The sequence below is a fragment of the Coturnix japonica genome, chromosome 17, assembly GCF_001577835.2.
Source record: "Coturnix japonica isolate 7356 chromosome 17, Coturnix japonica 2.1, whole genome shotgun sequence".
Taxonomy (NCBI): domain Eukaryota; kingdom Metazoa; phylum Chordata; class Aves; order Galliformes; family Phasianidae; genus Coturnix; species Coturnix japonica.
In genome coordinates this window covers 62,319-79,400 of record NC_029532.1, presented here as the reverse complement: position 1 = coordinate 79,400, position 17,082 = coordinate 62,319, and the positions used below count along the sequence as shown (strand labels likewise).

The 17,082-nt window shown below is 54.6% G+C and overlaps 2 protein-coding genes across 2 annotated transcripts in view; one reads left to right on the top strand and one right to left on the bottom strand.

Moving 5' to 3' along the window:
• Positions 1-281: 281 nt before the first annotated feature.
• Positions 282-11,033, bottom strand: SAPCD2 (suppressor APC domain containing 2). Its single transcript, XM_015878601.2, has 7 exons — positions 11,026-11,033; positions 9,867-10,591; positions 6,338-6,471; positions 4,096-4,242; positions 3,249-3,350; positions 2,575-2,697; positions 282-2,138 (listed from the first exon to the last, which is right to left on the bottom strand). The coding sequence occupies exons 1-7, from the start codon at positions 11,031-11,033 to the stop codon at positions 2,010-2,012; spliced, it is 1,368 nt and encodes a 455-aa protein (XP_015734087.2). The 3' UTR covers positions 282-2,009.
• A 1,555-nt stretch (positions 11,034-12,588) lies between these two features.
• Positions 12,589-17,082, top strand: part of UAP1L1 (UDP-N-acetylglucosamine pyrophosphorylase 1 like 1) — an 11,538-nt gene continuing 7,044 nt past the window's right edge. Inside the window, exons 1-3 of the mRNA XM_015878832.2 lie at positions 12,589-12,979; positions 14,901-15,105; positions 16,631-16,806. Coding sequence (XP_015734318.1) covers positions 12,706-12,979; positions 14,901-15,105; positions 16,631-16,806 — 655 coding nt within the window. The 5' untranslated portion in view covers positions 12,589-12,705. The remainder of the gene's footprint in view (positions 12,980-14,900; positions 15,106-16,630; positions 16,807-17,082) is intronic.

The following is a 17,082-nucleotide window of genomic DNA, read 5'->3' as shown; positions in this document are numbered from 1 at the left end:
TCTCCCAAGCACAGGAGGGCTCTGGCTCAGATCCTCATGCACAGCCATAGGCTCCAAGGGTTGCAGGGTATGAGTGATTTGTAATCCCACTGCACAGCAGTGAGGAAAGGCCAGGAGTGTCCCCAGCCCAACAGCACAAGGTTGCCCAGAGGGAAAAGTGCGTGGGAACATGATCCAGCAGGCTTCTCATGGCTGTGCAACTTCTGCTCACCTGCAGATAAGATAGGAAGGAAATACAAGGCTTGCAGCAATTGATGATTGATTCAGTCAGAGACAGAAGGATAAATTAAATAGACCACTCCACTTTATTATCCCTAAAGACAGGTTACGAGGAGAGTCACTTTTCATTAAGCCTCAGATAAAACAGGTACCAGACACCAGAGGTGGCATCATGATAGGGATGGCAGGCACTGATGCCCAGGGGATAACTAACACCCTACTTTGGCAGATAGGGGATGTGACTCGCCTTGGCCTTGATCTTCCCCCCTCTCCCTTGTGCTCTGCTGATCCCCACTCTGGCAGCAAGTGCAAGAACTGAGCAGGGACTGAGCACCATGCAGTGAGCATCAGGTCAAGGTCAGCCTCAGAGTGGTACAAACCACACTGGACGGGTAAAAGGATCTTCCCAGGAGTGAGCAAGGAGTTGGTCTGCACGGCTCCCAACCTAACACAGCTGAAGCTGGCACAGCAGGGCAGGTCCAGCACTTTTTGCCCAGCTCAGTGCACTGTGCCACTGCACTGAGCCAGAAAAAGTCTGAACACAAAACAGTGCTGAAGGGCCAGAGCTGTGTGGGGATCCCCACTGATCACCTACAAAAGTACCATTGATACAAAGTAAAAAGTCACACTGGAAAATATCACTCAGGTCAAGACCCATCATTGGACTGCATGGAAAGGAAGAGGTATCCCAAGACACATCACTGCCATGACCCATGCTTATACCACCACCCCAGAAGAGCTGGAGAAGGGTGCAGCTCACACCCAGAATGGGTGGTCTGCACATACCACCAGGTCAAGCAAAGCTGCCATTTCTCCACTAGGGAGATTGCAAAAGAAAGAGACCATCAGCCTCTTCTCCATCACCCAAATTCACTTAAACAAGAAAACAAGTCCTAAAGCCCCACTGAGAAATCAGGCTCATGCTGCAAGACATAACCTCTCCTTTTAAAGTTATCATGAAAAAAAATATAAGTCTGGCAGTCATTAGGAAATGTTTGCCAGGTCAGGAAGATAAAGAGAGGTAGAGGTACCTGTCTCAATCTGCAAGCAGCCTGAAAGAGCAGCTCAGAGGTACAGGTTACCCAATCCAGGTCTACGGCTCATCAACTACAGGAGCCTACAAACGTGTAAACAGCGACTATGGCATCACTATGGCAAACTGGAAAGGATTATTCCAGGAGGAGCATCAGTTCAGGCACTGCCCTAGCCCAGTCTGGTTCCACTGGCAGGCAGAACACAGGCAGCAGGGAGGAACTAAGCACACCCCATTACACATTTTCAATCCCATCCTCTGACAGAGGGACAAGCAGCAGAAAGGATGCCCTTCAATGGCCAAGCTTGCCTGGGAATGCCAGCTGGAATGTTAAAGATGCAGCATCTTTTTTTAAGAGCAGCCAAAATTCAGCCTAGGTCAGGCTCAGGGTACAGCAGGTCTCCCCCACCTCTCCCCATTCACATAGTAAGGGCAGCAGCCTTACCTTACATTACACTGGGGGGTCAGGGGGTGGGAGAGCATTCTACTGCAGTCAGTTTAGAATAGGAGCAGCTTGTGAACAGACACTGCCAGCCACACGAAGCAGCATGGCAGGGAGGGGACTGCCAAGGCCTGACCAAGCAAGGTCAGGGAAGCACTGTCCCCAGCTTCCTCCCACAGAGACACTATGGGCAGTTCCAGGCCTCCATGGGCCTTGAGATGAACACCTGAACAGAATGGTTTTAGAGCAAGAGCCCCAGCCCATCAACCCCCTGGAGAAGCTCAGTACAGGGCCAGGAGTGCTGGGAGACAGGTGCTAGATGAAGGTGGAGTCCAGCTGGCTCATTTCATGATTGCTGCGGGCACGTGCCTCAAAGAGCTGCTTGATCAAAGCAGATTTCTCCTGTTCCAGCTGGGTGATACGTTCACTCTTGTCAGTGACCTCCTGCATTGGAAAGAGGAGATAAATGCTGCTCAGAGCTCTGTGCTGTGTCCAAGGTCCCCGTGATCTGGGCCAGGCTCAGATTCTCTGAACTCCTTGCAACCGAAATGCACCATCTGCAGATGTCAGAACTTAAAACCCCTGCAGTGAGCCTACTCAGGCAGAGGCATCCTTAGCATCTGCATCCTCTTGTAGTCTTCATTTGTCACAGTCTTTTCTCTACAGCAGGGCCAATGAGGTCCACATCCACAGTCCCATACCCAGCAAACAGCCCAAGCCCATCGCATGAGGGGTATTCAGCTTTGAGAGGGAGAGGCTTGAAGCACAGCCCATGGAGCACGACCACGGTTGGCCAAGCTGAAGGATCACTTTCCATGGTCACATATTCTTTCTCTGATGGTTCCCTCTCAGTGTTCTCCTCCCCACCATCCCTGCTCACCTTGGTGAGAAGCCGGTTTTGCTCCTTCAGCATGTTGATGGCCTGCTGGGTGCCTGCTGAGGCAGGGGATGCTGCAGGGGCAGCGGGGAACAGCCTGGTCAGTGCTGGGCTGGGGTCCCCTGGCTGTGGAGAGGATGAAGGGAAAGAATGAGACAAGAACCTTCTGGTGCCTCTCCTCCACCTGCTGCTGCAGCCAGAAGCTGTTTCAGTGGCACAAGGGGAACTAATGGGTTGGGAGCTGAGAGTAACCCAGCACAGGATTAAGATCCACCAGTACAGTCAGTGCAGGCCAACGCAGTGTCTCTAGAAAGGCTATTCCAGACAGACATGGAAGCACTCCTTGCAGTGTGTCCTGCTCCTGCAAGGAGCCCATGCAGCAGCCAGGACTCTCAGCTCTAAGGGGACCAACTCAGCACCTCAGCAGGATGCTTTCACTGTTCGCATGCGAAGATCTACACCTTCAGGGGGATTTCCTTTAGGTTTCCAGATGCCTTGAGCATTCTCCAGCCCAGCCGAGCTAAACATCCTTCTTCACCCATCTCGGCAACAGAGCCAAGTCACCTCTCTATAGCCTGGGGAAGCTCTCATAGCCCATATGCCAGCTCAGCTGCCTGCACAAGGGCACGCACCTAGCTCACACAAGTGACTGCAAGCCACTAAGGCATTGTTCTCACCTTGCCCACAGCTGTCAGGAGGTCACCCAGGCAGCGGTTCACCTCCTGCAGCTTTGGGATCAGGCGTCCCAGGTGGCTCTGGCTGCCATCAGGGAGGAAGTCCTGGAAAATGAGATGAAAGAGGCCAGATGTTACTTCAGTGCCAGCTTCCAGGGAACTATGCTGCCCAATGAGAAGGCTCAGTGGCTGCCCATCCTGTAGCTCTCCCCACACCTCCCAGCACCAGGGCACTCCTCCATTCCCACATCCCAGCCCCTCAGCCTCAGCAGCACAAAGCCCACACAAGCCATGAGATGCACATGCGTTTAGATGACACGGGATGCATACTGCCTCACAGCACAGCCAGCATGAGGGCCAAGGCTGTGTCTGTCTGTTGGGCTGTGATCCTGATCCTGTGTGCAGGATCCTGTGAGTGGGGCTGGCCAGCTGTGCTGAGGATGCATGCTGGCTCAGATCCCTCTCAGCAGGCCCAAGGGAGAGCCCCGTGGCTGGCACGTTAGCAGCAGAACATCCCAATCAGTGGAAAGGGTCAGCCTTTCTGCATAGGTCATTTTTGCCTGGAAAAGCCATTGCCACGAGGCCAGGCCTGATCCCATCCTTGCAGCTATGTCTCCCATAGAACAGAGGAACCCTGCTTGCTGCCTCTCCCCCTCTTCTGCTGTGTGTGGGGGAGGCTGCTCCAATTCCCCCCACCCATCTGTGTTCCCCAGGCCAAAAGTGCGAGCACACACAGACAGCATAGCAAGGCCAATGCCACATGCAACAAGATGTCCCAGCCCAGTTAGTTCTTCAAGCCCACAGATTCTCCCAAGCTGATGAGCATTCCCAGAACAAGCCCCAGACTCACACTGTTGGTTTTGTTTTTCCCCAAGAGCCTCTGGCGTTCTTGCATGAAGTGGATGTGCTGGTGGTACCACTCACGGGCACGTTCAACCATCTCCAGACCCTGAAGCAGGAAATCCTTCTCCTGTTCCAACTCCTTCATATGCTTCAGCTGCAGGACAGAGTGCAGACATGTTACTCTCTCCTTATCCAGGTCCAAGCCAAATAGTCAGAGAAGCGCTGCCTGGTAAGCTCCCATCTGAAGGCCCCCAGGAGCAATGTAACACAGGCTCCTTTCTGCAGCCCAGCCCAAGGATGGGTGATGGCTACTGGCTAATCCTTGTTCAGGGTAGGTTCTCCAATTTGGGAGAGCAACAGCAGCAGTCAAAGGGCCATCAGGTCATCTCTATTCTCCCATGCACAGAGCGAGGCCTGCTCCCCATCAGCTCTCACTACAGAAGCAGGTTTCTCTGCTTTGTCATTTATCTGAGCACATGCTAAGGACAGGGCTTGCAGCCACTCTCAAGGTTACAACCTCCTATAAGCAGCAGCAACTCAGAATGCAACAACACACACACAGGCTCAGATAGACAGAGGAACATACCCACAGGAAGAACTGCAGAGCCTTGGTACTGCACAAGCTGTTGCTGAGGGGCATGAAGAAGGTGCTGTATGTGGCAAGGACCCCCATCCAGTTCTGTCTGCAGCCAGCTACTGCCTGTTCCATCCTGATCCCACCTGACTTGCTGGTCAGCATAGAGACAGTAGAATGGGAGGGGAGAGTGCCATGCCCTGGGCTGCCCACAAATTAAAGTGTCCAGCCTCTCACAGGCCTCATCCCAACTACCCTAAGGCCATGGGGAAATGGGGCCAATCAATAGACAGTGAAAAAACAAAAAAACAAACAAAACACCATCTGAGCAGACACCAGCTGTCCATCTTAAAGCATCCCTGGGCTGCAGCACAGCCTCCAAACCTGTACCTTGCTGATCAAGCTTAACAGGGCATCCCCTTCCCCAGGAGCAGAGGGAGCCCAACCCCAGGCAGGCACATCCACAGTTATTGCCTTTTGCCAGCACCACTCAGCTGAGACCCTCTCAGTTTGAGAGGAAACGAAAGAACCAGCACTCTGCATTGCATCAAGCCTAGCAGACCTCTTCCCACATGTGCATAATCCAACCCTTCCCAGGCAGGTCAGACCAGGCCAAGAAACAGAGCATGTTATATTTCCCAAAGCCAGCACAGTGCTGCAATCGATGCTGCACAAGGACAGGCCATGCAGCCTGCCGGCTGGCCCAGAACAGGCAGCGAGTGACACCAGGGTGTGAAAAGGGGAAGTGCAGACGTGAGAGTTGCAGCCTTGCCAGCAGCTCCAGAGCCATGAGACAAAGCAAGGAAGGTTGGACGATCACTCATCCTACAGACGAGGTCCTGGTTCTCATCCCAATTAAATTTTGCTTGAGCTTGTGAGCAATACACCCAGTCAGCTTCTGCATTCTGCTTGGGAGCGGAACAGATCCCTTGGTCTGGGTAACATGATCTAAGACTCTCCACTAAGCAACAGAGAGAGAAGCAGATCACTTGGTTCCAGGTTTCCCAGCCAAGTTCAGTTTAGATTTCTCTGCAAAAAATCTCTCGGAAGCCATGAGGATCAGCACGCTAGAGCCCAGACCTACGTCATCTAGCAGTGGTCACAACACAAGGCCCTTTCCTTGTGCTCTGTCCACTTTCTGGTAGAAGGGAAGCCTGCAGGGCTGGCTTTGGCTGCTTGGGGTCCTCAGGCTGCAGCACGGCATGCCTCAGCACCACAGTCACCAGCACAAGGCATGTGTGACTTCTGCTGGAGTGCTTGAAAGGCCCAGAGACTGATCTACAGAGACCACTGCAGCACTGGGGCCTCATCCTCACACTGTAAGGTAAACTTTTCCCTTTCCTGCCCCAAACTTTTGCCCATGGAGAAAGCGTTTGACAGCACACATGCCAACTCCATTGACTGACCTGGCTCTTGGAAATACGTACCTCCTCCTTCCCCTGAATGTTTCAAGAAGCAAAATACTTTGGAAATAACTGCATGGCCATCACATACATTAACGAAGCTTTGTAACAGAAAGAAACACCAGGATCTTCCTGACATCCAAAGATCCTACAGCTTCCATGTGCAAGGTGGGCAGGAGAGAGCAATAGCCCATAGCACTCATATCAGCAGTGAGGGATCTCTGCAATATCCTCGCTTGGGGCAAGAGCACACGACAGGGCTGTTCTCTTACCATGCCGAAGTCCACACCATTGGCAATAGTGTGTCTCCGGTGTTCTGCACGTCCCCTCTGATGTCTCCGAATGTCCCCAGGGCCAACATGGCCACCATCTCCCTGGGACTGCCCAGCAGACTTAACATCAATACCTGTAACAGAAGAAAGCATAAGGGCACCACCTGCTTGCAACAGAAACCTCGCCACTGCCCCTCCGCGGGGCTGTCTGTAAGGCACTCCTGCAAGCCGGCCAGGCAGGGAGCAGCTGAGCAAGCACCAGCCCTGGCATCCGCTAAAAAATATTTGTACAGGCAAGACAGACCACAGTAATTTCACTTGGTTGTGCCAGGCGTGCAAGTGCCTTCTGTGGTCACCTTCTGAATAAAGCAGGCAGCCTCCAGGCAGTGCTGCTTCAGTCTCAGCACAACCAAACCACCAGTAACACTGCCTGCCCTGGCTCTGTCCTCACAGGACCCCTGGCTCCCACTCAGGCAGCACAGGCTCTGCAGGGCACTCATCTCCTCCTGAAGGCAGTCTGCATGGTGATGGACTCAGCCACACAAGTGCTCCCTTGGCCCATTTGCAGCAGCCTGGCAGCACCAGAGAACATCAGGAGTCGGCTCCATCTCTGGACACACGGCAGCTCTCACAAGGAGCTTGCTCTAGAGGTGACTACGAAGAGCAGACCAGCTCATTTCAGAGCAAACACTTTCCTTCCCCACTCAGATTTGTGTTTGTTGTCCAAGGAGGTGATGCACACCAGAAGCCCCCATGCATGTGGTCTTAACACAGAAAATTTGTCTCCAGGGTTTCCAAGATTTTATTAAAATCCCAACATCCTATTTCTCAAAAGGCAGATCTACTACAAACACACAACACCAGTTCAAATCCACACGTAACCTACTTCTGCAGATTAAGTTCACGCTGGCAGGTTTTGAGCAGGATCACACGCCTCCTGCCAGCTCTGGGTGACTGTGTGCTGAAGCAGGTATGGGCTGAGCACCTGCCCAAGTCTGCACGTCCCCTGTGCTGCACACCCTGACAGAAAGGCAGCCCTGCAGCCACATCCAAGCCAGCTCAGCTCTGTGTTTCTGGACATGCTGTCAGAGCACCGCCCTGCTGCTGAGCACCGTGGCACCCTCTGTTAACGTGTCTGGGCAGCAGGCGTGCTGCACTCCCTTCTCACTCCAGGTCCCTGCTGAGCCTGCCTTGTGCTCATCCCCTCTCTCCTGCTGCTCCCTCTGCTCTCTGGTCACAGCTTTTTGCTTTCCTGAAGAGTTTCTTTCCTACCCTGAATTCTAAACAAGAAGCAGAAAATAGTAGCAGGGAGGTAGACAAGGGAAAGCAGGCAGTAAGACAGCTGCAGAACACATCTCCCTGAGACTGCTGCCCACATACCTCCCAGGCACCCCCACCCATTGCAGTTCTCTCCTCCAGCCGGCCAGGGACACGCAGCATGCTCTGTAGTGCAGGCAGGACAGACAGAAGGACTGAGCAGGGTGTGAGGTCTGTACAGTTGTCAGCAGGGCACACAGATGCAAAGCTGCATAATATGGGGCAGGAGAAGTGAGCTGATGCTGCAGGAGTCACCACTCATCTGGAAGATGAGCCTATGTCAAAGGAGGGAGCTGAGAGGCAGAGCGATAGGAGAACTGCACAACTGCAAGGGTGTCTGTGCTGCCAGAATCTATCAGTTCAGAAGCAGGAGTGTGCTGCACTCACAGCAGCAGCCAGCAACAAATCAGCAGCAGTACAGCTGCACACTCACCTCACTTAAACCATTACTGTGCTACTTCAGAAAGGTACCAGGGTGGCACACAAGAAGTCCTGCTGCTGGTTCATCATAGCATCCTGCTTCTCTTGCCATCAAGAGCTCCAGCACAGACAGGTCTCTGGTATATCACTTAACACAAAGTCTGACATCACTCACTTATCTGTTTTGCCAGATGCCTTTGGCTTCAGACACCAGTATCTACCTGGGAGGAACAGCTAAGACAGCATAAGCAGCACAACTGAATACATGATCTCCTGAACCTGCAGCACAACCGGAATGGGAAGTGGAAAATGGGACACTGAGCTGCTGAACCAACCTGGAACTTGAGACTGTTGCCAGAACAAGGCCCTGCTTTTTGGAAAGCTGGCAGCAAAGGCTGAGGCATTAAACCCACCTGCAGCCTCAGGATATCAGCACAGCACCAGCCTACAATGCAACAATCCTCAGGAGCCCAAAACTTGTGCTCTGCAGCACTCATCTGCTCAGTCTCAGCTAGTGAAGAGCTCTCAAACTGATGATTACTTATCATGGAGGATTCCACCTTTCCCCCCAGGTTTTTCCAGATTTAGATGCTTGATGCTAAAACAAACAAAAACCAGTCTGCTTAATAACATTCCCCTGGGAGAAGCTCCTGTGGTTAACCTGAGGGCAAAATGAGAAGCAGAGAATCTCTGGGACATTTAACATTTCTTCTCCACCCTGCAGAAAGGACTGGCAAGGAAAGGGTGGGGAAGGGAAGGTAAACCAGCTTGGGCACCTTTTTGAGGTAAAGGAAGGTACTGTGCTCAAGTGTTGAAACAGCGAAACACCAATTTTCACACAGAACTCTGTGTCAGGAGATTTCAAAGAAGTGCACAGTAGCAGCCAGGAGCTCCTGTATTCCTTATGGCATCCCCTTCACACTGGCAGCAAGTCAAGAGGTCAGTGAAGGAGTCTTCCCAATGGAGGGGAGAGGTGCTGGGAGCAGTGCTCTCCCTCTCCTGCCTTTGTCAGCCCCCAAATCCCACTGGTCTGTCAAACTGAACCATTGTCAAGCTATCAAAAAAAAAACCATACCTCCTTAGATGCTTCTCCCCTCCAACCACCCAAATGGCTGAACGGCTCTCAGCACAAGTCTCCCTGACACTGTGCTAAGACAAGGAAGGAGGCAGATGTTATGGAGGTTCCATAACAGCCTGCAGCCACGCAGGACAGACAGCATGACCTGCTGACAGCTGACGGAGACACAGCAGGAGCAGATCGGCACAGTGGCCTCGGATCCTGGGAAAGGGCCCGGGGGCAGCACTGAGCGCTGCTGGGCTCTGCTCTGACCGCAGCACCGGGCTGGCAGCAGTTTGCTTCTCCATCGCAGTGCCCAGCAGCTCCTACTGACGATCAGATCCACCCCACATGGAGGTCACCTACAGACTCGGTGCCAGAGGACAACTCCGGACATGTTACTGCAAAGCCCTTAATTCTTCTTGTCACCACTATAAACAGACAAGCACCCACACGAGGAGAACTGCAAAGGGAAGAACGAGCCTGGGAAAAGAGCAGGATTTGCAAACAGCACGCTCTCCATTCCGGTTTATCTGGAGCTTGAAACAAAGCCCACGGAAGCCGAAATAAAAAGCAGCGGCGACTCCTTAGAGTTCCACTCCAGCCCCGGGGGAAGAATTTGCCGTTGTTTTAAATGCCAGAGGAAGAACAGGTCGGTGCCGCCTGGAACCGGCCCGTCCACCCCCGCCGCTCCGGGAGCCCAACCCCGCCCGACCGTGGGTCCGTCCCGCTCACCTCGGCCGCGGGGCAGCCCCTGCCCCGGCTCCTGCTCGCGGTGTCCGCCGCTCTGCCCGCGCCGCTCCTCGTTGCCGTGCGGGCTCGGCAGCTTCTCGAGGCTCCGCGCGGAGCTCACGGCGTTACTGCCGTTACTGCGGCCCCGCTCCTTGTCCCGCGGCTCCCCGCGCCCCGGGGCTCTGCCCTTTCCCGGGGCTCCGCCGTCGGTTCCCGGCAGCGCGGCGCGCAGCCCCAGCACGAAGCGCTCGAAGGTCAGATACCCGCTGGGCGGCGCCGCCCGCCGCAGCCCGTCCAACACGCCGGCGGGCAGCTCGCGGGCCTCGGCGCCCTGCCAGCGGGACTCGATCTCCTGCAGGTGCACGTAGCCCCGCCGCCGGTCGTCCAGGATGTCGAAGAGGGTGCGCAGGCTCTGCAGGAAGGCGCGGGGCAGCCCCTCGGTGCCGCCGGCGGACGGTCCCGGTGGGGACGGACGGGCCCCGCGCTCCGGAGCCATCGCGACCGCGGCCCCGAGAGTTACCGCCGCCCCGCAGCGCCGCCCCGCCCCGCCCCACGGCGCGCTCCCATTGGCTGGCGGCGGGCGGCGCCTCGGGCCCATTGGCTGCGGGGGCGGCCGCGGGTTTGAGTTTCCGCGCGGCACGAGGCGGCTCCGCGCCGGGTTCGCTCCTCCCCGCAGCCGGGAGGGACCGAGCGACCGGCACAGCACGGCACGGCACAGCACGGCACGGCACAGCACGGCACGGCACGGCACAGCACGGCACGGCACAGCACAGCACGGCACAGCACGGCACGGCACAGCACGGCACGGCACAGCACAGCACGGCACGGCACAGCCCGGCCCCGCAGCACCGGCACAACAACCCCGACCCCAACCCCGACCCCAGCCCGGCGGGTCACAGCGCTGCCCTGAGCCCTGGCAGCTCGGGGCCGTCCCGCTGCGCTGGGAGCTGAGCCGTGCCGTGCCGTGCCCTGCTCTATGGGGCGCAGTCGTTCCCCAGCCCCATAGAGCAGAGATCGGCGCTGCCCCGTGGGAAGCTGCAGGTCCCTCAGCCTCCCCTGGGCCGGGCAGCCCAAGGGATCCCAGCCGTTGCTCACACATCACCCTCAGACTCCATCTTCGTGGCCTCTTCGGGGTGCTCTGGAAATCCTTCCCTGCTCTTACATCCCCATGGGTCTCACGCTGCCTGCTCCCATCCCTCTGTCTGCCCGTGGCTGCTGGGTTGGCCGTGTGCTGTGTTGGCAGCTGCTGGTCCCCCGCCGTGTGGTGTAAGGGCCCTATGGGATGGTTTGTTGACCTCAGCCTGCAGCCATTCCCTGCAGGAGACAGACCCATAAAAAGCAACACTGGTTTGAGCAGTGCTATTATTTTAACAGGCACAAATCCTCTTTTCTCACAGCGCAGGCCTTCACCTGCTGCTCCTGTTGCTGTAAATCTGATTATTGCCCAGCAGAACTAGGACTCTGCTACCTGTGCTCAAACTCCATTTTTCCCTGCTCCTTACGGTGACAGTCAGCCTCTGGCAGGGACAGGGCTGTGTGCCCACTGGGCTCTGTGTGTTTCTGAAGCTGGGATGCCCACCTGTCTGAACAGGATTAGGGATGCACAGCCTTAGCGAGGTTGGTGAGCCCATGTTCTTCTCCTGGGCAGCTTTCTCAGCTCACTCCCTGGGACGTCTGCCTCTTCCACATCAAAGACACTGTAACCTTGTGGAAAGTGAAATGTGTCTCTTTAGAAGCAGGGAGATCCGAACACGTTGAATGTCCAGCCGGGAGCACAACACGTCCCCAGGTGCTGTGTCATGTTGCAGTGTGGACACGCAGACAGGCCCCGGGCTAACCAGGCTCCGTTACCCGGTGCTACTACACTTCAGCAAATGGCAGCCATTCCGTTTAGCAGGCACAGAGGCAGCTGAGGGCCTTGTGTAGCAAAAGTAAATTTGCTTTTCTCTGCAGCACGTATCGGTGGATTCCTACCTACTGAAGCAGAGTCCTAAAACAAAGGAGCTCTGTCATTCCCCGGGTAAGATATCCTGAGATGTTCTGCCCCAGCCCACTCCTGGCACCACACAGAGCAGTATTTGCCTTCACTCTTCTTTAGGGTGATGATGATTTTTCCATTTCACATGCATGTTTACATTTTGTTTGTCCCATAATCACTTGCATCCTGCTTTCTCAAGTTATCCTGTCTGATGTGACCAATCCAACCTGAGCTTCTATTTTTATCACTTTACAGAGGAAGATTTTAACCCATATGTGTTCGATGGAGTGTGGAAACAGGGGCACCCTGCAGGAGGATTAGTCCGAGAGTGACTGATGAGGCTGACCGTATACAAGTCTATGGGGCTGGATGTTACGCATTCCAGGGTCTGAAAGAACGGGCTGATGTGGTTGCTCAGCCACTCTCCATCACATTAGAGAAGTCATGGCTATCACGTGAAGCCGGGGACTGGAAAAGAGGGCAACATTGCTCCCATTTATAAGAAAGCGAAAAATGAGGCCGTGTGCTGTGCTGAAATAATGCTGGGAGCTTGCCGCTCCGTCTGCAAATGCAAGAAGGGGTGTCATCCTGGTCAGTTTCCCGAGCACGAAATTCCCGGCTCCTTTTGCATCCTCGGCGGATGCACGCGAACAGCACAACGCCTTTCTCTGCAGCAGGCGCAGACGCCGCCAGCGACGTGTCCTGCGGGGCCGGGAGGGAGGCGCGGGGAGGAAGTAGAGGAAGAGGGAGAGGAAAAAGGAGACGGAGAGGCGGCTCGGGGCCGAGCAGGGACGGGGCAGCCGCCTCCCGGCCCCGCCCAGCCGCTTCCCGGGATCGTCGCCGCCGCGCGGCAGCGCTGCGAGGATGGAGCCGCCCGAGGAGGTGCGGGCGCGGCTGGAGCGGGCCGGGCAGGGACACGTCCTGCGCTTCTGGGCCGAGCTGGACCCGGCTCAGCGCGCGGAGCTGCTGGCCGCGCTGCCGCCCTGGCTGGGGGAGCACTGCCGGCTGGCGGCCGCCTGCGCCCGGCAGTGGGAGCAGCTGGAGCGCCTGGACGGCCGCGTGGAGCCGCTCCCCGCCGCGCTCCTGGGCAGCGCCCGGCACTGCGGCCCCGGCGCGCTGCAGCTCTGGGAGGACGAAGGTGAGCGCGGGGGTGGGGGGGGGGATCGCCGCCGGGGGGAACGGACACGGGGCTCGGAGCGACTGCACGCGGTGCCCGTCGGTGCTGGTCGGCCCGGCGAAGAAGCGCTGTCTGTAAAAACGCCGGGTTTTGGTGAGGCTGCGAGGCCGCAGCTGTTGCTGAGGTTGGCAGGAAGGTGTTGTCAGGGGGTGCTCATGGTCACAGCTCTTGCACGACGGAACGCCACAAATAGCGTCGTCTGCCCGTGAGCCGCCCCGTGCTGCCCCCGCGAGCCGGGCGCTGCCATCACCGGCGCTGCTCGTGACGGCGGTGCCCGGCGGGTCCCGGCTCAGCGCTGCTGCCTCTGTACCCGTGGTGACTGACACAGCGTGTGGTGTTGACCTGCAGTGACGGGAAGATGCTGGCGGCGTGGTGACCGCTGTATTGGCGTGAGGACTTGCTAGGATCAGCTCTGAAGGTGGGCGGTCAGGTCCCCAGCTCAGGACAAGGACTGCCGAGGCACTTCAAACAATTAAACACAGCTGCACAGACTGGAGAGGCATGAGGTTGTTGGGATGTGGAACGGCACTGTTTACAAAAATACAGACAGTGAGCATTGCTGCTGGGCCCAGAGCTGCAGCAGAGCACGCACTGTGCTGTGGGCTGCAGCTCTGCTGAGGGCAGTGTGACATTAGCACAGAGCCTCTGCTCCAGGAGGAAGACGAGAGTCTGAAAGCAGAGAAGTGCTGACGTGGCAGGTAGTGTAGGAGACAGGAAAGTGTTGATGAGAGGAGGAGGGCGGATGAGCACACACTGGAGGACAGTTCTGCTCGCAGTGTCTTCTGACTCTGTGTGTGTTGCAGTTTCTGCATCATCTCTGGTGGCTGCTGAGCCTGGAGCACAGGACTAACAATTTCCAAACGGAAACAAAAATGCAGAAATAGAAGTCATGAGGTTCCAGGGCAGATCTTTTCTGATGTGTCAGACTCCCCAGATGGGGCCAAGTGGTGATGAAGCAGCTGCCCCACTGCTGGGGCAGAGTTATCTGGGGTCCAGCGTCAGTTCTGCCTCTTCTCTGGGCTGGCTCCTGGTTAGCAGTCACATTTGTTCCCAGCCAGTGGTGGTGCTGACACATCCCACTGGGCCTTCCTTTACAGAGCCTTCCTGATCCAAATAGAGTGGCAGCTGCTGTCTGGGCCCATAGCAGCCATACAGGAGTACTAAGGAGGGCTTGGGAGCAGACCTGTGAGGATTGTGCTTGCTGCCTCAGGCTTCAGGATGTCAAATTGAGGAGCAATGAATTTTAGGGGTGGATTGATCTAGGTCAGAGCTTCACAGTTAATTTAACTACTTTACTAAACTAGACAGCTAGGTCCTTCATCTTCAGCTCCAGGCCAGAGAGGGGCTGGCCCAGCCGACTTGTGCCAGTGTCAGCAGTGAGCAAGGCAAACCATGGGGCTGGCCTTCCTTGCTGTAAGTAGTTCTCACTGGTGGGAATTTGGAACGCCCCATGTGACTGGGACTGTCTGCCAGCACACTACAAAAGCCACTTGACCCTAAAATCCAGATCACCCTGATCCCTATCTGTCCTGCAGGCCTCTTTTGATTTCCACTAGGACAGTTGCCCCCACTTCTCTGCATGTCTTTTCCAGGGATGCACAACTTTCCCAGTAAATCATTTCTGTTCTAATGTCCAGTGTGAACATGCTAAGCTGCACTCACAGATGTTTCCTGTTGTTATGCCATCTGCTGCTTCAGATAAGGAAACGTAGAGAGAGGTGATTTGTTTTAATATGGCATACAGCACCATTTTGCTCTCTGAACTACCAGCAGTTGGCATGGAACAGCTTCTGGCTATTGCCTGAACTCTGTAGAAAGGGCATGGGATGTGGACTGTCTATGTAATTCTCATGTTCTCTTTGGTTTCTTTCTACTGTTCAAGGTTTGCACCAGATCTCACAGAACAAAGTGGCAGTGCTGCTGCTGGCTGGAGGACAAGGAACCCGCCTGGGAGTGAGCTACCCCAAGGGCATGTACGATGTGGGATTACCCAGTGGCAAAACCTTGTATCAGATCCAAGCAGAAAGAATCCGCAAAGTGGAGCAGCTCGCTGGCCAGAGGCACCACTGCAAGTGTACCATCCCCTGGTAGGTGGGCTGCCATATGGGGGTCTTTGCTTTGCAGTCTTGCCTGTCTTGTCTTCTAGAAATGCCTTGACAGGTGCCATGCAGAGACATACCAGGGGAAAGCTTTGACAGTGTGTGCGATCCCAGCAGCTGGAAGAGGTGTGCAGGGGTGGGCAGTGACACAGCGGTGGTGCCTGCAGTGAGCACAGCCCTTGAATCACTGACCACTGTGCTGTGTCTGTGTTTCAAGTGCAGACCTTACAACACACTTAACAGCACTTTTCAATGCCTGTTTCAGATCCTTTGTGGGAGATTTGTACATTTGTGCTGTACTTTCTAAGGTTTCTCTCTGGAGAGAGAAACAACACTCTACCAAGATACTCTATGTTTATCTCCAGGCACAACATAAAGCTCTTCCCTTCCTCAATAGTAAATGCTTGCTGTGCTCCATTTTTAGTCCACCTCCTGCTGTTGTTTGCAGCTGTCTGCTTTCTCTCCTGGCTGCCCATTGCTTTCAGAAGCCTCCAGGTTTGCACAGAGCTTGGCAAGGTGCAGAACGACAATTCCCTCTGGGATGGGGTGGGTGAGAGAAAGGCACTGCTGTGTGGCTCTGGGAATGTTTTCTGCTGGGTGTTCACCCTTAGCCTATAAAGAGATACTATTCCAAAATCCCTGTCTAGTCTGGGGCAGGGTGTGGGAAGTACGAAGGAGCCTGTATGTCTTAGGTCTTCAGAATGGCACATTGTTTTACAAGAAGGAGACTGAAGGTGATTCAGCTCCAGATTGTATGTTTCTTTCTAAAGCTATATATACATGACCTGAATTGCAAATGTATCCATCCCTGGTGCTGCTGGAAGCCATCAGCAACATCTGCTGATAGTGGTTACAGTTTATCTCCCTTGGGCTGAAGAGGCAGCTGGCTGCAGCAGTACCCGGGAGGACAGTGTCTACTGTGCTGCAAATATGTAAATCAGTGTGTGTGTGAGGTCTAGGCTCTCCTGTGCAGACTATGGATACTCTATTGTGCTACCAGAGGATCCCATACTCCTATACCAAACTGTTGAAGTGCTTGACAGATGCTCTCTGCTTTGCAATGGCGCAGCCTCCCCTGGAGCAGGTGTTGGGTGCCACAGCATAAAGGCATAAAACTACTGGAGGGCAACAGAGATGGGAGAGGGTCTAGAAAGGAAGATGTATGAGGAGCAGCTGAGGTCCCTTGGCTTCCATTTCAGACTGAAGTGAATGAATCTTTTGTGCCATTCTTTGCACTCTTTTGGAGCTGACTTGTATTTGCAGATGTTATGCACATGTAGGGAAGTGCTTTTCTGTTCTGGGTGGAGCTAAGGCTGTGGGTAGGATTGCTTTTGAGTCCTTTTGCACAGTCTTCCTGGAGGATGGGCTCCGGAGAAGTGGCATGTAGCTGAGCAGCAGAACTCAAGATATCCCACTGTCTCTCATTTAACATCCTGAGGTTTCCTCCCTTCCATGTCCCACCTGGTAGTTTTTTATTTTTCTTGTTCTTTGCTCTGCACCTGCTCCTACCCAGGTACATCATGACAAGTGAGTTCACGCTGGGGCCAACAGAGAAGTTCTTTGTAAAACACAGCTACTTCAACCTGGATAAATCCAATGTAATCATGTTTGAACAGAGGATGCTGCCAGCTGTCACCTTTGATGGGAAGGCCATCTTGGAGGAGAAGGGGAAAATTGCTATGGCTCCAGGTACCTTGCTGTTTGCCCTTATTTGATGCAGTATCCTGTGTTGAAAATACTGTTAGCCATTGTTGGCACACAGGAGCAGCCTTGGGAGATCAGTGTCAGTGCCTCTAGTTAGCATGGAGAGTTCCACTAGATGCTTTGGGATGGTAATCAGGAACAGCTCTGTTTAGTTCTTGCTGGACTTTTGTCCATGTTGCGTGTTTTCTTTCTTTCTTTCTTTCTTTTTCTTTTTCTTTTTCTTTTTCTTTTTCTTTTTCTTTTTCTTTTTCTTTTCCTTTT